Here is a 23693-nt window from a genome sequence, read left to right as displayed (position 1 = left end):
ATATATGCAATGCAGCCATCTCTGCAGCTACCATTCTGAGGTAAGATCCACTTGTACGTTTTCATTAAATTAATCAAAACGCAATAGTTCTACCATACCAACTTTAAACTTCCACCACCAGTTAATCTTTCTGTAAGTATTTATTTAGACTTGGCCGTCTTCGGTTGTTTTAGTATCGATAGAAATATGTAGCTTTCTATGGATCGGTTCAAATGTGGTTGTTGTTGTTTAGTCCCACCCAAAATGGAGACTATCCTTCCTTGTTCTACAGCATAGACAGGGCTGGGCCCAAGTAGCCTACAAGGGGGGACGGGAGGGCCTATTCTCAATATTTGGGTCCCATGAAAATGTAATTGGTGTCTCACCAAATTGTTACATGATGCTGGTAGCGTTGTATAGGTTTGTTCTAAAGATGTCCGGAGTCGCTGTCTCTCTCGCCCGTGTTATGTGCGATAATGTGGGTATAGGGACGCCTCAATTGCCCGTGTTTAAGCGGCGTTGATTTTTGTGGTATAGTCCGATTGGAACTCAGAACCTTAGGGGTCAATATAGGGGGGAGTAGACTAAAAACGCTCAATGTTCAACTCAAATCATTTGTGTAATTGCTGTTAAAATTATAGACGGTATCATACCACTGGGCTTTGTTGCAGGAGTTTTGACTCCATTTTTGTCCTGCGCCCTAACGCACATTTTCGTCCGCGTCTGTTGTGTACCCCCATAGAATTATTAGACTGACCGTTCCTTGCGAATAGTGCCGTGCTTGTGCATTTGGTTGACAAGTGAGGTTGCTGACTTCTCCACTGCAGAATTTCCTGTGTTTACTTGTCATTGAATCATGTTACTGTCGTTGTCAAAGCCCGACATTCTCTACCTAGATAGATTAGCCTTGTACACGCTAGCTGACTAGCTTAACCGGTGGTGACAAACATACACCGGTTTAAGCCAGGTAAAAGTATTAGAGAACATAATATACTAAGATTTTGCTATATAAAACCATGCCATTAATTGAACACAATAGTCGCGATGAACACAATTTTCCCTGTCCAGTAACGTCGGCAAAAATGTCGCATTCAGTTGTCATATTGTATGACATTGCTAATGCTGGGCCTCACTGGAACCTAACGTGATAATTGTAAGCTTTCTCTATACCAAGTTCTCTCACGTCCCCGTGAAGACTTGGTGCACTTTGTAAATTCTATTCGCCAAACTGCATTTAAAGGCTGTGTGTTGCAAACCCTACCCCGCACCTCTTATACATTGATAGATGCTGATATGCAACGTTACAGGAACAGCCCTGTCTTTTATTACGTTCTGTGCTGACCAATGCGTCTCTTGCAGCAATCAGCAACCTGGATGGTGTTCTCCAGGTGTGCCATAATTAGGCAAGGGTGAATAGGAGCCCAAGAAAAACCTGCAACAGTGTCATCATGGAAACAAAGCAGGAGTCATCTTCTATCTGGAGTCAGACCCCTAGTGCTGAATCTGGCAACGCCACTCAGGTCTGTGTCCATGTCAAGTGCATTAAACTGGTCTTACACTTACAGGGTCAGTGAGTTTGTGGTGGCAAAACTTCATTTCAGCCTTCATATTACACATACTTCTTTATGTCCCTGTGACCAAACCAAATGAATGAAAACACATGCTTTACTCTGTACTCTATATGACTAACTGAGCTTATGTAATATTTGCATAACGAAGTGTTTCTACTGAAATTATTTCTTCAATTTTCCATTGATGGATATGGTAGGTTCACTTTGAAGGTGGCACAGTGGCTCAGATCGTGTACAGTGGGGATCAGCAGGACAGGGGCCAGCAGCAGGTGGTCTATGCTGCAGATGGAAGCTCCTACACGTCTGTGGAGTCAGCAGAACACACACTGGTTTATATACACCCAGTGGATGGAACAACACAGGTACGACACAGAGGACTCGGGCCATATGATAAAGGCCATGATGCATGTGCCATAGGAATAGATGGACAGTTTGTGGAATTGCCATCTTTTGGATTAAGGATGGGAAGGGTGGTGCTAAGTCAAAGAAATGTAGTAGACAAAGATACTGCCATTATTGCTTCTCTGAATTGCCTCAAACCTTTTCAAACGCATGGATTTACATCATGAGGAGTTGTACATTTGCAGGTGTCCTCTCCTCTCCTAATATGTGAATGCACCAGCACCATACAGACTTTTTATACCATATTTGGTTTTCCAGGCAGTGTTCGCTGACCAGCCTCAAGTGGCATACATCCAACAGGATGGAACCACCCAGCAGGTGATTTAACCTGAGCAGCTGAATCCACATCCTCCACACAATCAGTTTAGATAAGCCTTTTATGCTTTGGAAATTAAATGATTTTGATGTGAATTTGTTGTTTGACGTTGACTGTTTTTTTTATTTGTTCTAGGTGACAGTCCTGCTACCAAGTGGGCAGAATATGAACACAGCCAACCTGCATGTCCTAAGCAATGTAGCTGATGGCCCTCAGGCCATCCTGGAGCCTGTGACACAGGTGAGGGTGCTCCTAAATTGCCGTCACCATCCACAACGTAGTCACACTGGACTCAGAATGAACTTCAAAGTAGTAAGGTCTGAGCAAGCACTGACTCATGGTCTATTGTGCATAACAAATCAGATCAGCTGTGTTGCTGTGCAGAATATTTGTGCTTCAAAACATATCAAATTACCTGATCTTTTCCTCGGTTTGCCTTTTTAATTGAATGTTTTGAATTCAGTAATTATTTCTTCTCAATCCCAGGGTCAGATGGATGTTTCCAACTCCTCCTTGCCCCCCATGACCAGTGTGGGAGACTCAGCCTCTAGTCCTCTTGGGGCAACAGACTCCACTGTGGATTCTGAAGATGAAGATGATGACGACGACGATGGAAATGATTCTGACCTTGACGACTGGGAGCCTGAACCTCTACAGCCCTTCACTCCTCAAAATCTCTGTGAGTGTCGTGAGCAAGCTGAAAGCTGAATTTACTGATCAGAACTAAAGCTGCAATCATTGTAGTGCAGCGGATTACTGGGATTAAACAGTAACTGCCATTTCCTCATAGAACATGTATTGGGTGTTCTTGATGGAATTAATTCTCTGATATTTGTACTTATCTCAGAAATGGGTAAACGTGTTGTGTCCCAATACCTCTATAATTAAATTTTATTTCAAAGGAATGAATTCTGTTGAAATCATTGATTTCTTATATCATCACACTCCTAATACCTTTCTGGGTATAATCATCTTGTATGTATTGACTTCAGTCAAGCTTCATTCAGTAATTTTTTTCAGTGTGAGTGTGGCTTTAGAATATTGGACTGTATATGCATTATATAGGCTATACATTAATGCTTCGCCTTTATTTCCCCATGAACAGGGTGTGAGGAGTGTAACAAGGCAAACCCCACCGTGTGTTTGAAACATGGGCCCTTGCACCCTATTGCCAGCCGGCCTGTCGTGTCTAAAGCCCGTGCCAGCCTGCCCCTTGTACTCTACATTGACCGCTTCGTGGGCGGGGTCTTCTCTAAGCGCCGCATCCCTAAGCGCACCCAGTTTGGGCCGGTAGAGGGCCGCCTGGTGCGACAGCACCAGCTCAAGGACTCCCACATCCACCTCAAAGCAAGTCCCCCTCTCTGTCTCTCAATCACCTCTACGCCACAATCCCACTAACCCTGTATGAGCCCTCTGTCTGAATACCTGGGATGGCAAGCTGACCCAACATAGTCTACCTAGTCTAGATTTACCAGATAAATCCAGAGATATCTGTGGGCGAATTTGGTCTTGATGTGGGACAACTACCATGGGAAGTGTGTTTGAAACATTCTAAACCAGTCCACTGCTATCTAAAGGCAAATGACAAACTCGGTGTTGATTCATGGAAAATCCCCAAGATGAGTTTTGAATATTGGGTTTTAGTGGGGAAGACAGCCTTGTTGCCTTGACCGTCACCACATTACAAAACATTAGACAAGATGTCTTCAAGCGTTGTACTTTCATCATGAAGTGCAGACGTCACATTTAGCCACAACCTTGACATGTACTCTTTAATCTAAAGTGACTGGCAGTGAAGACAGGCAGTACCCACACACTGTATGTTTGGACTGTATAAAATAAATAATATTACTAATGTTTTTATTTTATGTGGGCCACACTGACAGTGTTATGTCTAGAATATGTTTTGACAGAAATCTGTTTGTGGAGTGGAGAATAACATAATTGTTTTGTTTCCATGGAGTATTGCTGTAAATAGTATTAATATCTCACTTTCTCTGCTCTCTTTCTACTGCTAGATGTATGTGCTGGACTCTGATAAAGGTGGAGACAAAAATGAAGATGTATGGCTGGACCTGTCAGATGAGGACCACAGTAATTGGTTGATGTTTGTCCGACCTGCCCAGAATCATCTGGAGCAGAACCTGGTGGCCTACCAGTATGGCTCAGAAATCTTCTACACCACCATCAAGAACATCCAGCCCAAACAGGAGCTCAAGGTCAGAGCTCCAGTTGGGCTTGAATGACGCTGGGAGACCAAAGATAGAAGTTTTAATCTGTGATTTTGGGGGGTAGACTACCAAATAATGGAAATAGTACTGTGACTGTTTTGCCTCTGTATATGCTCCTTTTGTCAATAGCTGATGCCAGACTTTTTCATTGGTAGGTGTGGTATGCTGCTTCATATGCCGAGTTTGTTAATCAGAAAATTCATGATGTCACAGAAGAGGAACGAAAAGGTCAGAATTGCTAAGAAACTGTTCACTGTTATTATGTTGTAGTACTTTCAGTGTGATTTTAGGTGGAGACTGAGATGACTGTATTGTAGCTTTGCCATTGCACTGTACGTGAGCGTTGTGCTGTTTTGCTTGTGGCTCAGTGTTGAGGGAGCAGGAGAAGAACTGGCCGTGCTACGAGTGCAACCGCCGCTTCATGAGCTCTGAGCAGCTGCAGCAGCACCTCAACATGCACGACGACAAGCTGGATCTGGTCAATAGGTAAACAGGCCTTCAGATATGATCCATGCTATGATCCATCTTTCTGCATCGATCCGCTGGTGTCCTGGCCTGTCTTCATCCTTTTTCTCTGCTGCAGGCCAAAGGGACGCAGTCGAGGGAGGGGTCGGAAGCGTTTCGGGACAGGCAGAAGACCGGGGCGGCCACCCAAATTCATCCGCCTAGAGACCCCTGCAGAGAGCGCAGAGAAGACAAGGGTATCAAACTTTAAAGTGTCACACACAAACATGGAATTGTGAAATAGCTACTCTTAAATACTCCACCATAAATACATCATTACTGACATTTCTGTATTGTAGATTTTGTAGGACTTAAGGGTAAAATGTTTTTTTAGATTTTTACGATACATAGAAATTATGCAATTTTTCTGTATATCACCCTTTCTGTCATCTATTGCACAATCCTGCATTGTATTGGATTTCTATGTCTTTGTGTTGGTGACATGTTTAATATTTGTGGTAGGATATGCTGGTGTTCCCTGGAAGTAAGCTGCCTTATGAGGATAGGACAGATGGAGCCCTGAATGGGCTGAAGGTGGTGGAGCTCGAGCCAGAAGCCATCGCCTCAGAGTTGGAAGGCCGGCTGGAGCCCCAGGTGGACAGTGCGGAGCCCCCAACAGATGGGGAAAGTGACCAGCCAGTGCCCCCACCAGCTGATGCTCTGGAGCCCCTCAAGGAGGACCCCACTCCTGCCGCCCAGCCAGATCCCCACCTCACGCCCCAGGACATGCGCCGAGCCCGGAGGATACGGGTATGACCTCTCCGCCCCCTCTGCTGTCCTAGCTCTCTCTGAAATAGCCTGTCTTAGCTAGTGACTTAGTTATTTGACAGTGTTATATGTATGTATGTATGTGTGTGTGTGTGTGTTTTTCTCTCAAAACTGGCCTGCCTAAAAGATGGACTTGCAGGTACGAAATGCCTGGAGGGGGTCAGAAAGGCAAAGTTGGTGTCACGGCACGATGTGGTTTTTGTTCACGTGACATTTGACCGTACATTGGCCACCCCTCCATTCTCCATTGCATTTGTTTGCTCCTCCGTCTCAGTGGAATGTTGTATGTGCTTCATGTATTTGTCCAGATTTAGGCAAACTCCACCACACAGTCGCCACCTAGGGACGCAGAAAAACATCCGTTTCTCAGAAACCGAGGGTTGTGAACATTGGAACCCTCTAAACTTCTGCCACGTGCTAGCCTGTCGTGCCCTTTTCTCCTCATCCGTCGTCAGGCGTCGGTTCCTTTCCCCGGTAGACTGACTCTGATTCTTTTGCAGAACGCTGCGCTCCAGCACCTGTTCATCCGCAAGTCGTTCCGGCCCTTCAAGTGCTCCCAGTGTGGGAAGGCCTTCCGAGAGAAGGACAAGCTGGACCAGCACCTGCGCTTCCACGGACGCGATGCCTGCGCCCTCACCTGTCACGTGTGCAACAAGGGCTTCCTGAGCACGGGGGCGCTAGAGGACCACCTGCAGCTGCATGCTGACCAGCGCACCTACGCCTGCCTCTTCTGCACCGACTCCTTCGACCGCCTGGAGCTGCTCAAGGAGCACGTCCGAATCCACATGGTGGACGGCTGCTTCTCCTGCCCCTCCTGCAAGAAGAGCTTCACCGACTTCATTCAGGTAGAGCTAAACATACAGGCCACTGAGAGGATAGACATGCTCTCAGGTAGTTATCACAAGACTGCCTCATCTTATTCAATGCCTACGAAAGAGATTTGGAAACAATTTCAAAACCTTGCAGTGGACATTTCTATCTTGAAAAGTAACAGTGATCTCTAATGACTGACTGTTGATTACTCATTTTGGCTCCCTGTTTTGTACCCTTTGTGGGTGTGGGAGGATGTACACCAGTTGACTGTGTGATGTTGAACTGGCGTGATCTGACGTTTGTTTTTCCGCGCCCCTCTCAGGTGAAGAAGCACGTGCGCAGCTTCCACTCTGAGAAGATCTTCCAGTGCACAGAGTGTGACAAGGCCTTCTGCCGGCCCGACAAGCTGCGCCTGCACATGCTCCGCCACTCCGACCGCAAAGACTTCCTGTGCTCCACCTGTGGCAAGCAGTTCAAGGTGAGAAGCCACTCACTCACTCACATGTCCAACATGTTTATTCAGGACACGAGTCACGGCATGTTGTAAAAGGACAAGGTTCCTCCGACAGAGTAGATAATTAGTAAATGTTGATGAGTGGTATTAATAGGTGGCTAAGCAAATGAGGATCTAATCTCTCTTTTTGTCTCTCTGTTAGAGGAAAGATAAACTCCGTGAGCACATGCAGCGCATGCACAACCCTGAGCGCGAAGCTAAGAAAGCGGACCGTAGTCACCGCTCCAAAGCCCTGAAGCAGAAGGTGCCCACCACCGACTTTGAGAGCTTCATGTTCAAGTGTCGACTCTGCATGATGGGCTTCCGGCGCCGAGGCATGCTGGTAAAGCACCGACCCTGCACCACCACCTCCTCCACCTCCTCCACCTCCTCCACACAGCCCCTGTGGCCTCTCTGCTCTGTGTACTGAGTTTAATCTGTTTGTGTGTGTTTGTGTGTGTGCGTGTGTGTGTGTGTGAGTGTGTGCGCGTGTGTGTACATGTGTGTACGTGTGCGTGTGCATCCGTTTAGGTTAATCATCTGTCCAAGCGTCACCCAGAGATGCGGATTGAGGAGGTACCTGAGCTCACACTGCCCATCATTAAGCCAAACAGGGACTACTTCTGCCAGTACTGTGACAAGGTCAGGAAACACACATTGCTCCTTACTCAACTCAATAAATGTCAGTATTTGAAAATGAGCTGAAGATAACGGAAAATGTTATTTCATTGCTTAAATCTGTTTAGAGTTTTTAAATTTGCATGGTTGCCTAAATCCAGATCTTTAAGAAGACCTGACATCATATCAAATGAATCTGATATGCATCTCGCACCACAGCTAAACATATCCCTGAGAGTGTAAATCATCATCTTTGTGTGTGTGTGTGTGTGTGTGTGTGTGTGTGTGTGTGTGTGTGTGTGTGTGTGTGTGTGTGTGTTTTCTGCTGCAGGTGTATAAAAGTGCTAGTAAGAGGAAAGCACATATCTTGAAGAACCATCCCGGGGCAGAGCTGCCACCCAGTATCCGCAAGCTGCGGCCTGCCGGCCCCGGAGAGCCCGACCCCATGCTGAGCACGCACACGCAGCTGACCGGCACCATCGCCACAGCTCCCGTCTGCTGCCCACACTGTGCCAAGCAGTACAGCAGCAAAGTGAGTGGCAGCACAGCGGTTATCTCATGCCCACACAGAAACACGTGCCTTCACACACGCGCTGACAGACATGCATCCCACGGGGACTATGAACACTGTGATTAAGGGAGATGTTCACCATCCGTCGTGTGTGTGTGTGTGTGTGTGTGTGTGTGTGTGTGTGTGTGTGTGTGTGTGTGTGTGTGTGTGTGTGTGTGATTTATTTTTCTTTCTTTTTGCTCCAGACGAAGATGGTTCAGCACATCCGTAAGAAGCACCCAGAGTTTGCTCAGATGGCCAACAGCATCCAGGCCCCTCTGGCCACTGCAGTCATCAGCAGCACCCCTGCGGTCATCACCACCGACAGCACCACTGCAGAGGCCGTTGTGGTGAGATGCGCTCATGCTCACAGACATAAATGTATAATTTTGACATTGGTAGTAATTATGAAGATGGCGGTCTTAAAGTAAGATAAGTATTGGTCTATGTCACATGCTACCCAGCTATCCTGTCATCAAACATTACAAGAACATGGCATTATTATGAGATGACATTATTATCACAGGAAGGCAGTTGGCATGATTTTGATAATATAGTCTTATGAAAGAGAGATCTGTCATTTGTGTCTGGGATTTCACCTGATTGACATGGACTGAACTGCATATGTATAAAGCCAGCTTGTTTGTGTGTGTTCTAGACCACAGACCTGCTGACCCAGGCCATGACCGAGCTGTCCCAGACTCTTGGGTCGGACTACCGAGCGGCTCAGGGCGATTACCAGCGCATCCAGTACATCCCCGTCTCACAGGCCGCCGGAGGCCTCGCACAGCCACAGCACATCCAGCTGCAGGTGGTGCAGGTGGCTCCGGTACGGACCTCTCTCACCCTTTCCTTGTTTCTTTCTTTCTTTCTTTCTTTCTTTCTCTCCCATTCTCACGCTCTTTCTCTCTCTTGCACCCTTTCTGTCCTCAGTATAAAAATTGTATATATATAATATATGCCTAATTTGAAGTGTATCAACAGTTATTCTTCCCCAAAAATGTCTTTTGTTGAGTTCTTTGCAGATTCCTGTTAGCTACTAGTGAAACTGAAGGGCTTTTTCCTCTGCAGGCCTCCTCTCCCCACTCCCAGCACTCCACGGTGGATGTGAGTCAGCTGCACGACCCCCATGGCTACAGCCAGCACTCCATCCAGGTGCAGCACATCCAGGTGGCGGAGCCCACGGGGAGCTCTGTCCAGGGCAGCGCATCAGTAAGCCACATGGCCACAGCTCACATTCATCCAACACAGAGGCATATCAGCCAGCACATAGCAATATCATCTAACACATACTGTAGCAGTATCATCCAGCACATAGCAATATCATCAGAGGCATATCAGCCAGCACATAGCAATATCATCCCACACATACTGTAGCAATATCATCCAACACATACCAATATCATCCAACACATAGGAATATCATCCAGCACATAGCAATATCATCCAACACATAGCAATATCATCCAACACATAGCAATATCATCCAACACATAGGAATATCATCCAGGACATAGGAATATCATCCAGCACATACTATAGCAATATCATCCAGCACATAGCATTATCATCCAGCACATACTGTAGCAATATCATCCAGCACATAGCAGTAACTCAATTTCACTGTGTAATCTTGAAACATGAAAGTGCACATTCTATACTACTTTACACTTTAAGTGCCAGTGCTCATTCTGGTTGATGTTAGCACAAGATCATGCAGATGGAGACTCCAATTGACTGAAGAATAAGCAGGTTTATTTGTCTTCTGCTTCATGCCTCCAGAACCTAGGATGGGCCCAGAGGCCATATGTTTGTTATCTTATCAGTGTGAATTGAAAGCTGTTGTTGTGTTCTCACATGAATACCCATCGGCAATTCCTTTGTTCTTTCCCCCGTACTGATAGCAGGTATCTGGGCAGCCTCTAAGCCCCTCCTCTCAGCAGACCACTCAAGAGCTTAGCCCCACCCAGCTGACCCCCGTGACCTTGGCACAGAGTCACACGCTACAGACCTCCTCAAATCAGGTGCAAGGGACTGTTCAGCATACTTACCTACCCAGCAACTGGAACTACAGGAGCTATCGTAAGTCAATCTACCGCAGTGGAGTCTGTCACAGTAATTAGATCAATTACATTTGACCCTGAATGGGTAACATGAACCTTGATAAACAAAACTGCTAACAGGACCACTACTTTAACCTATGTGGTGTCACCAGGGGTGAAAGTAGTTTTTATTTCTTGGTGGTACTATGGAGTTATAATGCGCACGCATAGCGCGCGCCGAAAATCTCACTTAGCCTAATTATTTATTATTTATTTATTTGTTTATTTACTGTATTATAGTCTACTTATCAAGCATTCACTAGGACTTCTTATCACTCTAGTATCACTCTTTAACCCACCTGTATCTGTTTTTGATTATGAATAAATTGCAAACACTTAATTTCAACATTTATTTATTTATTTAGCCTAGTTACTCTGCTCGCTCCCACTTCCAATCGTTTTTTTATATAGGCTACTGTATATCATGAAACACGTTTCTTTGAGTCATGCCTTTTTATTTGGGAGACTGCAACAGACTTCTGTCCGCTAAAACACTTTCATTATTGCTGCGCAAGATCTGGTTAAGCCGTACACGCGCTGTCTGTCTCTTGTCTCTCCAGCGAAACACTGCACACATAAAACCAGAATAGGCTATTAAACATCAACATATTTTTCTTTAGCCTGTATGTTTTTTTTATTTGGGAGACTTTCCAAGAAACGTCCGTCTGCTAAAACACGTTGGATACCAGTGCACGTTGGCGCATTTACTGTAGGCTACTGTACGCGCGCTATAGCTTGCTCGTTGTCTGTCCAGCTGCACGGGAGGTTTAGACACAATTCAGATACAGTTCAGAACGATTTTGGGGGAAACGTGTTGCTTCTGGTAATTTGACGTTAGCAGTTGTGTTGTCATGCTGAAAGTGCAATATTTTTCAGAGACAGTATAGTTTTCTTTCCGGTACGGCGTACCCTCTCCAAATATTTTAGTGGTACTCCGTACCGGCCAGTACCGGCTTACTTTCACCCCTGGGTATCACTTGACATTTGGAGTAATTTCATAAAATTAAATGACTGAAGTTTGTTGTTCAACCACAACAAAATTGAATTTTGTGGTTGCCATATGTTACCAAAGTTCAAGGTCTGGTTCATGTGATGCCAAAAGTAAAGGATTAAGGTGAAGAGGGGAAATAGTTATTTTCTGTGTTCATAGATTTTAATAAGACATAAGTCCTTATGTGAATATTATACCACAAAACAAAAATACCTGAGGCATATGGGTTTGTTTTATGTGTGATTGATGCATAGTCAAAAGCAATTTATCTGAGATGATACTGGGCCTTGTATACTGTGTGAATTTGTGATTTGTGTATGTGCTTGTGTGCGCCTGCAGCCTCAGAGATCCAGATGATGGCGCTGCCTCATGCCCAGTATGTGATCGCAGAGGCCAGCACCCCAGGAAGTGGTGGAAACAGCAGTCAGGTGAAGACTGTGAGTGGAAGCATACCTGTTAACTTGTAATCACAGAACTTCTCATTTTTATTGCACAAGGCAAACAAATGTAGATACAAAAGAATGTATTGGGAAGTATACTAATGCACACACACACACACACATATTACACATTGTTCCACAGGATTGTCAAGTTCCTGGGGGTATTTAGAAGGTAAATTCACATAGTTTGATGTTTGTTGATGTTCACTGTTTTTGTGTGTGTGTGTGTGTGTGTGTGTGTGCGAGCAGACGCACTATGTGATCTCGGAGGGCCAGGCAGAGCTGGAGGGGAAGCCCAGTGGTGCAGCCGCCAGCGGGAATCAGACGCACCCTGAGTCCCTGGAGCAGCCGCCGCCCACACAGTACATAATCACCACCACCACCAACGGCTCCAACGAGGTCCACATCACCAAACCCTGAGCTACGCACGCAGAGACACACACACACACACACACACACACACACACGCACACACACACACACACATAAATGCTCCTCCAATGGGAATCGAATCGCATCAGACGCACAGAAGGACAGCCATGCGAGCCTGAACACAAACACCTGACCACATCCACATACGCCGCCAGACTGTTAGGGTGATCTCTACTGCATGCAGACCCTACCACTGAAAGCTCCTTCCTTGAACTGACCAGAAGTGGAGAGACGTGCATACAAACACTAGCACACAGCCCCTTGGACACCCAGAGCTGTCAGCTCACGTGGAATTCCTGAGAAGCAAGCTGCTAAATCAGAAGAGGACCATGTACGAATCAGAAGAGGACAAAGCGGCCAGTGGATGAGATGGGTGTTTAACTTGCACAGTTTTGGTTTGGAGGTGATTGTGATCCGATGCTAGGTATGACCTACAGATGCCCTTGACATCCTTGTATTGGAACAGATCCTGGTGTGATCTGATGAGGTTCTGGTGGAGCTGTCCGACTGGCAGCTCACTGCTGGGACTTTTCGGACATTTCCTTTGATCTTCTGACCTGTTGTTCCACTTTGACCAAGCCCATGGCACTGTGAAAGCCAAGATCATGCGAAAACCAACTACAACATGTAGCACTGGTTTGGTCTTAGTTGGCACCGTTGTGCTGTAAGAAGGCAGAAGGTCTGATGGGAAATTCATGTTGTGTATGGTTACGTTTTCTTTTAGCAAATCTAAACCTAGATTGAAGTCCAAAAAGACTGATTTCTGAATTTCTGAACATTCACCGAGCATTGGAATCAAAATGCTTGCATGATAGGCCAAATGACAATGTCTTTCTACTCTGATCTATATAACAACCTTAAATTATAATGTCTCCTCTGCCAAGGAACTACTTGACTCAGTCTCTGAGCGCAGTCGTGGGGAATTCTGATGAAGGCTCAGAGACTCCCACGTCCCACCCATTTACAGAGCAGAAGACAGCACACACGTTACAAGGCTTATCTGCACTGAAAGGGAGTTTCTTTCTCACTGTAACCCATCTCAGTTCCAGTCTGAGTAATGCTTGAGAGCGTATTGTTTTTTGTTTTTTTTTCAGGGTAGACAACACCTTGTCATGGTATTCTGAAATGAGTTGGGATGGGATGCACTCGGCTGCTGGTGATAACATCTCATCTTAAACTGCCCATCCCCTTGCTACCCGAAAGGGAAATTCCTTTGAATATTTATAAAAAGACAGTTTGTCAAACTGGACTTGTACAATGTAAAAATAAGAGATAGCTGTATTATGAACTTCCTGTACAGGTAACGTTACCCCTGTCTGTTTCCAAGTGAACTCATTCTTGTTGTAATTTGTGTTGAGAAAATTAAACGATGTTTTTATAGAAACATGGATGCCTGTGCTGTGTGCTGCCTTCATGTGTAAAACATTTTTAATGACATAGACAGGTCCAATAGAAGTGCTGCTGGTTATGATTGTTTAGGTGGTAGTTCCCTTCAACTTATTCATTTTAAACTAATACATTTTAAATTAGTAATTATTAAAAAATATTCAAACGCCTTATGTTATCTGTAGATAATAAGTATTTTAAATGAGCAGTTTGTACACAGGTTGGAAACTTATCAGTACTCTGACCACATGACCACATGTTACATTGAGAAAACAATTGTGTTGGTGATATCGGTGCCACCTCTGAAAATAACCTTGTGTAGTATGAGTGACAGGTTGGGCATGTATGCGCATTCCGGACGCTCCTATGTGCTGGAATGAAGAAAACAAAGAAATAAATGGCAGCATTTGGTCACACAAATTAATCAGCCGACAGAACTGGTTATGCCAGCTGGGCCAGCTCAGCCCCTCAGCTAAATCAATGGAAGATCAGTAGTGTAGGACTTCACAGGAGTAAGTCGCACCAAGCTAATGCCTCAGCTTAGCACAGGCGCTGGAATATGTTGGCAAACACCGAGTGGAGGGCAAGTGGTGGAGCAGCGTGCTAACTGTCGGATGGACACTGGAGTGGACAAGAGAGCGGGCACGCTTATGGCAGGACAGACAAAGTGAGTATGACACACTTTCACTTCTGAAACAACTAATAAGTGAAGCATCCAGCTCTCATGCAATCCAACTCCCACATTTATACAGCAGGTGATCTGTAGAGTTGTTTTTATGGTTCTTATCAATAAACTAGAAAGGAGAGACGTTTTTATTTGACAGAATTGAGTGTCTTTTGGGCTCAGATTCTGTGTGATTATGAAATGCACAATTCTAAAATGACATTGTTAGTAATTCCGAAAAAAAAATTTTTCCAAATGCCTCTACTTATTTCCCCAACCTGGTGTCCGTGTGGCTTCTCTGGGCCTGGGTGCAGGGCGCTCAGGCTGGAGTGGTGCTGCCTTATCCCCGTGGCAACACTGTGGCTGGTGGTGCAGGAGGAGGCCCCCCTGTACCCCTCAGTGGACCTGGCTGAGGTCAGGGTCAGACTGCTGTTGGTTGCAGGACTGTGCCTATTGGTGGGCCTTGGAGTCCTGGCCCTCAGGTACAACAACCCCACTGCCCAACTCCAAGAGCACCAGGTCGGCATCTGTCACTGATCAGCATACATCCTGTTTTCTATTAATTACAATTTGGGAGGTTGTAAATACATGTTTCATATTTCAAATATTTGCTTAGTGGGTAGTACTGCTTCTGAATATTTCTGTGGTCAGCAGGAAGAAGTCTTGTCCTCAACACATAGTAATATGGTGATGGCAAGACAGAATGCCATGAACACACAGACATGGTGAGCCTGATGATACTGTTGAATGTTACATGTTAAAGTGAATCTGATCACCAAGAATGCATTATCTTATATTGCTGTACATTCTAGCCATACTCCTATCTGTAGCAATCTGACATAAACAAAATGATTAACTCAAACTGTCACCCTTCAGCATGCCTGGAGGGGGCGCTGTGGGACTCCTAGGCCCTGCAGTCCAGGCCCTTATGGACTGTCTGGTGCTGTCACTGCTCCAGGAGCCTGAGCTCACCTCGTCCCCTTTCAGTGTCCTTCCCCTCGTCTCCAAGCTGGAGGTCGGTTACACCCGCAGGGAACTGAAAGTGACACCGCTCACAGCTTATCACTTCCTTTTAAACACTGCTTGTGCAATCTTGGTAATGTGGTATTACTGGAATGCAGTAATGCCCTGCCATGTTATCATTAGCTGTGTCTTTTGCGGGCAGTCATACATACCTCCTCTGTATTAAAGACATGTTCTCACAGGTGATTTCCCTCTCATGTACCTGCTTTATTCTTTGTTTTGGACAGGCATTATCAAAAGCACTCCAGAGGGCAGATGCCCTTTGGGACCCACTGTTGCCAGAGAGACAAGGGCAGGAAGAAAACAAGGATGATGTCATAAAAGAAAGGATTAAGGATATAAACACATATCTAAAGGAAAGGTAAAATAATTTCTGATCATCTGGGTTTCCCTTTAAAAATCACCCGTCCTTGAGTTATGAGTGTAATTTGGATAGGATTATTCAGTGTTTATTCACCTAGAGACTTTCTACTAATTTATACTGAACACATGCATCTTAATTTATATCCATGTCCAGTCGTTTTCAGATATTTCTTTCTAATTGATGATACTGTGGAGAAACAACGCTGGAAAGATATTATTTCTGTTTCATTACGTTTCTCTTCCATAGTCGTTATAAGCGAGGCTGTTCACTTGGCAGCAATTTTGATAGCACCTTTGGGAAAGTTTTTTTTGGTCATAAAATATCAGCCTCCTCTCTAAGGAAGGAAAGAAAAGGCCTATAAATTCACATTGCATGGTCAGGCCTTCCTTAAAGTGGTCATCTAGAATCATTAAACATTAAAAATGACAAAAACATTGTGAACTCGCAGATTTATTAAACTCTTCAATATGATGTGCATTACATTGTTTTGTGTGTTTCTGTGGTGACCGTGAAGGCAAACAGTGAATAAATGTTAAGCTGATCCAAAGACAAAGCATCAGTTATGCCTTTTCCAGTAACGTTCAGTATGAAAATGAGTGGTTAGGGAGATAGGTCTGATTTATTGCAGTATGAAAACTCAAAGCCACTAAAACAGATCTCCAGTTTAGGCAGGATTTAACAATGTGGGACACCGTTTTTCTAAGACTGAATGCTTTGTCACACTCAAATGAAAATTCTGTCTCCAGGATGTAATTTGAATTACATTCCCTCATCCAACATACATATAGTCATACAGTGACCACTGATGACATTTTTTTTTTTTGAAAAACATGTGACATTTGCCACTTTATTTTTCACAATATTCACTATGGCTATGTGCTTATTTCCTGTATATCTGGTTGGATATTGTGTGTGCGTGTGTGTATGTGTGTGTGTGTGTGTGTGTGTGTGTGTGTGTGTGTGGGGGGGGGGTGTAGACTTGAGGCCCTCCACTGTCTACAGCAGCTACAGACTGAGTTTGAGGCCTGTGTTCAGGACGCACATGGCCAGCTGCAGAAGCACTGGACCCAGCTGGAGGAGCTGCACGTCAGCGTCACCATCAGCCCCACGCACACCGACAGCGTCCCGGAGTCCAGCCAGGCGCTCACGGACACCCAGGTAACGGTCCTCACAGCAACAAGCACATATGAGGTGGAACTGAGTGCTCATTTGTTACACAGTAACACGTGTATAGTTTGTCACGAGCAGGCCTACACCTGTGTATAAGGTGCGCTCTGCTCATGTTCTTTGTCCTGTGTACTTTTGACTCTCTTGCTGATATTACTCATCGGTCGTGTGCTTGTGGGGGACAGCGTTTGTTTTCAGAACTGGACCGCTCCAAGAGCAGTGTTCAACAATGTCAGACATCCCAGGCTGCCAACTCAAAGATCCTTAAGGTGAACTATAAATTGAAACATAAACAAATCACACACTCACGCCGTTTGTGTGCAGTAGACACTTTGATTTGAAGTGTCTGTGTGTGTTTGTGACATCACCACAGGAATTAGACCACAGCTGGCTTGAGCGGAGTAAGACTGTGAACGCCGAGCTGCTCTGCCCAAGCTGGACCTCACATCTACTCCAATCCAACAATGACAAGGTAGTGGCACATACACCACCAGTGCTTCTAACTGTAGCAGATGTACTTTGTTTGAAGTGCATTTATCTTAGTGTAAATTGGTATCCACCTTTGTTCAATCACATTTTCTGATAATGTTTGACATCTCTATACGTGAATCTCGTTTCCCCCTCCAACAGGTTAATGATGTTCTTCAGAACTCAACGTCTTTGGAGCAACAGACATCTACCTTTATGGTGCATTTAAATGGTCTTGAGAAAACAGTGAGTTTAGACAAGAAGCAGATCACCAGATCTAGTTCTCTGCCTGCCAATAGGTCTGTGGAAGATACCACTCATCAGTCAACCTTTGAGAAATCAATCAAAAACCTCTTCAGACTGAAATCTACTGGATTTCGTGGCCTGAGAAGAAAAAGGAAATGACCTTTGAACCTGGCACTTTTTGTGAACAGTGCAAATTGGATACTTGAGGAGTCTCTGTTATATGGATATGTATGCTATGGCCAACTGTGCAATAGTTTTTCATGAAGGATTATATGTTTTTGTCAATAAGGAATGTACATTTTTGTCAATGAGAATAGTGTCAGGTAAATAATATTTTATTAAAAATACATATTTTTATATTTACACAATCACAACTTGTTTCTCTGACTGCTTTGAGAAAAGGAGTGCTTTCATAATTTGGGTGTGGTTTACAGAAGAGATAAGAAAAAAGTATGAGTGATTTGGAAAACTACTGAGAATATAGATGGAAGGATAAGCCAAACCAAACTTCAGAACTGCCAAAGGTGTATATCTTGACAGTAGCAAGGTACAAAATAGTTTCGACCTGAAAAAGCAAAACCAAACAGGCTGACAACAGTAACATTCATTGAACTGATTAAGCTTTGATATCCACCGTAAAGAACATTTCAATACATTTTGTAATATCTATTTAGATACATCTCTTCCATTGGACAGGTAGTTCCAATATCATTTCTGCACAAGTGTGATAATAGCAACCACTAGGAGGCAACATTGAGCTATTTATATCAGGGCATGACCTCATGCACAACAGTTCCATACAGCTGATACAGTGCTGTGGTCTTCTCCCTCCTTCCTTTGTGATCTTCACACAGAGCAGAGCACAGAGCTTTCCACCATCCCTAGAGTAAAGTGCAAATGCGTCTGCTCACTGTTTAAAACACATGCCTTCTTTACGAGTTCTTGTGAAGATGATGTATGGGATGAGGTGTCCTTTTTTACGCATCCTTTTCCTGGCCTAATATTTTTCAATATGTCTTATAAAAGTTAGTCTACAGTTGGATAGCACCAGGTGTGGTGAGCCATAGTTTTGTGTTTGTATGGAAAATATATGATAGGTCACATTACAGTGACAGGGTGAAGTAAGCCTTTCACATCATGTGTAGGTGAGTGGATGAGATGTACTTGTACAGTAGATGCACCCTTTCCCTCTTTCAGTAATGATGCTACTCAGATGTACCTAGAGGAGGGGAGGGGAGGGGGCGACCATGAAAGGTTGAAGGAGCAAGTCTATCTGTTATTGCTAAAGAACCCGAGCAAACCTCCTGACTACTCTTCAAAATGAAAATCTCTTTGATCCAGATGTAATTGCAACCCCATCTGCCGAGTCTGAAGGATCATACCACATGTGACTTTTGCTTAGTGCCAAATGATTTCTTTTTCCAGTACATGATCAGTGAGGTGTGGTGAGTTTTCAGCTTCTCTGCACAAATTACAATTATTTCTGTATGATTTCTACTTGACCTTTCCTTGTTAATGCCTCTCCAGTATGCTCTTTTCATTTGTTAATGTGCACTTTAATCCCAGCTGGTGGGTAAAAGCACAAGTATGCTCATGCATCTGCAGTCAATAGAGCCAGATTGGTATCCAGCTCTTCTGAATGCTGCACTGGCTTGATTACTGAAAGGCTTGATGTGAAATAATGAGGCTTAGAGGAGGAGAATGAGGACTGAGGAGATGGCTGGGCCTTAGCCTCAGGCAACACACATACCAAACTCCTCACCAAAACCTTTACACTGACAAATGTCCAAGAGCTTGATTACTGTGTGTGTGTGCGTGTGTGTGTCTGTGTGTGTGTGTGTCTGTGTGTGTGTGTGTGTGTGTGTGTGTGTGTGTGCGTGTGTGTGTGTGTGTGTGTGTGTGTGTGTGTGTGTGTGTGTGTGTGTGTGTGTGTGTGTGTGTGTGTGTGTATGTACATGTATGTGTGGTTGTTTGTGTGGGTGGGAGCATCTGTGCATGTGTGAGTGTGGTTTGAGTGCCACCGGCTCCACTGGCTCCCTGCCTAATTGAAAGCGGTTTTGTGGCCCTGCACCTGTTGGGCTCCTTCATATTGGGGACTAATTGAAAAGGTTGGGCATCACCCATGGGCCAGTGGGGCAGAATGGAATGTGTGCAAAAGTGCCCCAGGACAGAAGCTGTCACAACACCAAGGACCAAGGAGGACCGGGGGGTTGGGGGGTTGAATGTAGGAAAGCAGTGTTGCTGGTGTCAGTCAGTCAGTGTTGCTCTAAAAAGTGTGTTGATTTTCTTCCTACACTTCCCGTAACTAAAACTTGTGCAATTTCTATATTGTGGCTTGTGAGTCCTCCATTAATGGGAGCAGCCCCCTAACCTCCAAGCCATTGTCTCAGAAAGGAAAATCACACTGCAATGCTAAGGCTGTTGGTTGAACTCCATTAAAATCAAGTAACTCCTAGCAGACAGCTGGAGCTCTACTGCACCAGGCAGAGGAAGAGAGGAGCACCCCAGATCCTCATGCTTGGCATGGCTCTGTTCTGATGTCATCCCTGGGTTATCTACTACTGACAGAATGCCGCAGACTTGAGCAGTTCACAAGGGCCCCCATATAGAGGAGAAGGGAGAATGGCTCATTTCATTTGCTCACTGCAGTTCCAACCAACACAGTTCACACATTACCTCACTGCGGCCTGTTGGGGGTTCTTTTCTTTCCCATTGATTTAGTTTGAGAATACTGTAAGAGCATAGATTTATGTTAATGTTTGGCAGGGCTACTTCTAGGACAAGGTGAACATGGAAAATAATATTCACTGTAGCTTGTAGTTTTTATCTTTTTCACATTTGTAACAGCTAGTGAGCATTGCCATGAATCTGCTTGATAGAGCATGGAGGTGAAGTGATTTTGGACTTGGTTAAAGACCAAATGACTTGGTGCTCATTAAGCGAAATTCTTAGATGTGGAATGGAGAGTTGCCCTTAGCAACCAGAAGTGAAAAATGCAAGGTGCAGATGTCTGCAATTAGCAACCTGATTTGAAATGTAGTTTGCCAAGGGCCATAACCTCCTTTCCTCTTACGGTCCATCACAGGGAACCAACATGTGGCAATAACTGCTTCTTTATGGAGTAATAGGTGTTAAACTGGGTTACTTTGTGACATTTGATCATCACCTTTTCAAACAAAACATAAATGGAACAGTAGTTTCTCTCTGTTTAAGTAACCTTCATTTTATAGGTCTATACATCAACAGATGTGGAAGAAGAATTTTTGTCTGTGAATGTTTATAGGTAATTATATTAGTATGGATATGCCATTCTGTGTCTTGAGTGGATGTGCCACTCAACCTTTTGCAAAAGTATACAAAAGACCTTCTAAAAACTTTCCCTAAAGAAAATCTGAAGCTTTCCTATAAAGCTCAACATTAGAGGTCAAAGAAATGTTTCATGAATTTTAAGGCCAGTACGAAGAAAAACATTAAGCGTAAATGAAGTTGTTCCAATTGTCATGGTATACTTTGCGCATCATCTAAATAAAAAAAATGCTATTCTGTTTTCTTAGATGTCAGTACGGTACAATACAGTTTATGAGCAGTACAGGTTGTAGTAAGATTTCTGTTCCTATGTCACAGCCTGCGCATGAATGAGGAAACTAGCCTGAGAGAATGTCCTCGTAGATTGGAGTATACAAACCATTAAGGAGATAAGCTGCCGGCAGTGCAGATCCCAAGGAAACACTTGTTGAGTAACCTACTGTAAATAGTTTGATATTTTTGTTTTTCAGGTAGCCAGCAACATCAGTCAAGTCCTAACCTGTAACCCCACATAACATAAACATTCAGCTCACAGCTTTTTTCGCCAGTTGAGCAAACTCAAAACTAATGACTCTTAACCTCACAGCAGCAACTTTTCTGCTTTGTTCAAACTACAACCATAATGACATGCACCAATTCTTACCCATCCCAACCCCTTACACACACACACACACACACACACACACACACACACACACACACACACACACACACACACAAAAACTCACACACATACTCACACACCCTCAAAAGATATCTGTGGAAGTGCCAGTGTGTAAGGGCCATGCCTCAGGAAAGGCTAAACAAACAGGCAGGTCCATGACAAAGAGTGCACCACACTGACACATGCGCTAGCAAAACCCCCTTCAGTCTCCGTCCCTGCCCCCTTCACCCGGGCGCCTCCCAGCTCCTTCATTTGCCCCGACACCGAGGCTCCGAGGGGGGAGGAGGTGGCCAACGCTGAGGCCTATTCAGTGCGTGTCACCGGCTCACAAAGGCGACTGCATGACACCGCCACTAAATCAGGAGCTAATGGACTTTTTTTCTAAGCACGGCGAACATGACAGGGGGCGTGCCATGTGCATGTGTGTGTGTGTGTGCGCGTGAGTGAGTGAGTGAGTGAGTGGCCTACGAGTGAGAGGATGAATGTGTAGTGTGTGGATAAAGGGAACGAAGTTCCAAAGCTTTTTGTTGAAAATGTATCAATATTTTGCATAGGATAGGAAAATGATTGCAGTCGCAAAATAGTTTTCTGGGAGAAAAGTCTGATTAGTGAAATGCTGATGTTTTTGTCATTTCTGACTGCACAGGGGGCTGTCGAGAAGTTTTGCTCACACAAATGAATTAACATGGTGCTGTCAACTGTGTCAACTTGTCCATCACAAGTAAACCATAAAAACACTATTAACACATTAACCAGCGGGTAAAAACAATCCAGATACTTAACTCAATTCAATGAGGAGAAACAATAGCTCCTTTCAGTCCACTATGTCGTTCACAGAGAGATTGTTGATTTGCATGTGAACACTTGGATGAACAGGCAACGCAATTTGGGATAGTGCTCCCCCCGTCCCCTGCGTGAGCTCTCCGTGTGAGTATGCCTGGAGATGAGTGAAGATGGCATTTGTGTCGCACTGCTTCATTCATCCCGAGTGCCCCTCTGTCCTCCCATGAGTGAAGCCTGCAGGGATGGACAGAGACAGAGCCAGAGAGACAGAGACAGAGAGCCCCCAGGTACCGACTTCATTAGCAGATAAAAGCAACCTTCCATGTGACCTCCGACCCTGGGGGTTGCCATGGAGTCTGCCCGTCAGGCCAGAGATGGAGCATGCTGGGGTGCCAGTGGGGTGCAGTGAAAACGGGCTCCAGTGGAAATTAGAGTCCCCCCCCCCCTCTTTTCCAACATGCTCACCCAGTCATCGGTGTCTTGGTTCTGGAATGGCCTGGCTGGTGTCGTGTGGTAGGCCTAGCTGGTATCCAGTGTTGTTTTGTTATTCGTGCAAGACAGATTTTTTACTTTTTATTCGACAGGTGGCATGTACAGCGTGCGCTTGGAAGTTGTTGTCATTCTCCACAGGTTTTGTGCAAATATTAAGGAGAGGATGTTCAAACAAGTTGGTCCTGAGTAAAGGTTTGCTTTACTGTAACAGTTGCCATTTTAAGTTGCCATAAAAGTTTTTCATTGTTCACCTCTATAATCAAGCATCAGAAAATGTGCAAATGTATATAATGAACTGCAGAAATGCATACATACACATTCCATACATACTAACTCACTTGAGCTTGCGCTACATACCTTGTTTACATATCCCATAGTGCTTTTAAGGATAGACTTTTTGTGATAGAAGAAGTATGTTTCTCCCTCTCCTCTTCTTGTGTGTGTGTGTGTGTGTGTGTGTGTATGTGTGTGTGTGAGTATGAGTGAGTGTGTTTTGTGTGAGGGGGGAGGGGTGTATATCTCGGTCACGCTGACTGAGTTTTATAAGCTGTGGCTAACCCCACTCCCCACAGCTGACTGAGTATTAAATAAACAGAGCCAAGTGGCTGAACTGAGTCGGGTAAGTGCTGGGGCTGGAGGAGCACTAGCACGGCGTGGAGGGGCCTCCCCCTGGGGCCCCACGGCTGCCTGACTTATTCTTGGCAGCTGCTGCGGAGAGGCAGGCTGCTGGACCGAAGGAGTCACTGTGTGCAAGGGGGTGGCTGAGAGAGAGAGACGGAGAGAGAGAGGGAGAGCAAAAGAGGGGGGAGTGAAAGAAATGAAAAACAGGGAAGAAAGAGAGAGGTCTTTGTATTTATTACCTTGCTATGAAGGGACAAACTGCACCAGCACTGGATCTAAAATGGAGGGAGAGGGGAAGT

General features: G+C 44.8%; 2 protein-coding genes across 6 annotated transcripts; both read left to right on the top strand.

Moving 5' to 3' along the window:
* Positions 1-13594, top strand: prdm10 (PR domain containing 10). 4 transcript variants are annotated; one of them, XM_076281941.1, is made up of 23 exons: positions 1-40; positions 1339-1499; positions 1748-1912; positions 2211-2270; positions 2404-2508; positions 2755-2947; positions 3374-3615; positions 4287-4487; positions 4655-4727; positions 4868-4985; positions 5083-5200; positions 5466-5753; positions 6272-6616; positions 6907-7062; positions 7241-7420; positions 7609-7719; positions 8027-8227; positions 8452-8595; positions 8904-9074; positions 9317-9457; positions 10153-10327; positions 11678-11775; positions 12028-13594. In XM_076281941.1, exons 2-23 carry the CDS (start codon positions 1428-1430, stop codon positions 12196-12198), a joined length of 3528 nt encoding a protein of 1175 aa, XP_076138056.1. In that variant the 5' UTR covers positions 1-40; positions 1339-1427; the 3' UTR covers positions 12199-13594. The 4 variants fall into 4 exon arrangements, with proteins under 4 accessions (XP_076138056.1, XP_076138053.1, XP_076138055.1 ...); XM_076281938.1 differs by having other exon boundaries at positions 10150-10327; XM_076281940.1 differs by lacking the exon at positions 1-40 and adding an exon at positions 47-132 and having other exon boundaries at positions 10150-10327.
* A 442-nt stretch (positions 13595-14036) lies between these two features.
* Positions 14037-17896, top strand: LOC143121067 (uncharacterized). 2 transcript variants are annotated; one of them, XM_076281463.1, is made up of 9 exons: positions 14037-14263; positions 14575-14779; positions 14912-14985; positions 15137-15275; positions 15511-15644; positions 16625-16805; positions 17000-17083; positions 17188-17286; positions 17445-17896. In XM_076281463.1, exons 1-9 carry the CDS (start codon positions 14127-14129, stop codon positions 17685-17687), a joined length of 1296 nt encoding a protein of 431 aa, XP_076137578.1. In that variant the 5' UTR covers positions 14037-14126; the 3' UTR covers positions 17688-17896. The 2 variants fall into 2 exon arrangements, with proteins under 2 accessions (XP_076137578.1, XP_076137579.1); XM_076281464.1 differs by having other exon boundaries at positions 14044-14263; positions 14915-14985.
* Positions 17897-23693: the final 5797 nt, after the last annotated feature.

The sequence above is a fragment of the Alosa pseudoharengus genome, unplaced genomic scaffold, assembly GCF_046254945.1.
Source record: "Alosa pseudoharengus isolate Yale_2024_CS ecotype anadromous, Long Island Sound unplaced genomic scaffold, YU_APseudo_1.1 YU_APseudo_1.1_scf_13, whole genome shotgun sequence".
Classification (NCBI taxonomy): Eukaryota; Metazoa; Chordata; class Actinopteri; order Clupeiformes; family Clupeidae; genus Alosa; species Alosa pseudoharengus.
This window is presented reverse-complemented; position numbering and strand designations above follow the sequence as displayed.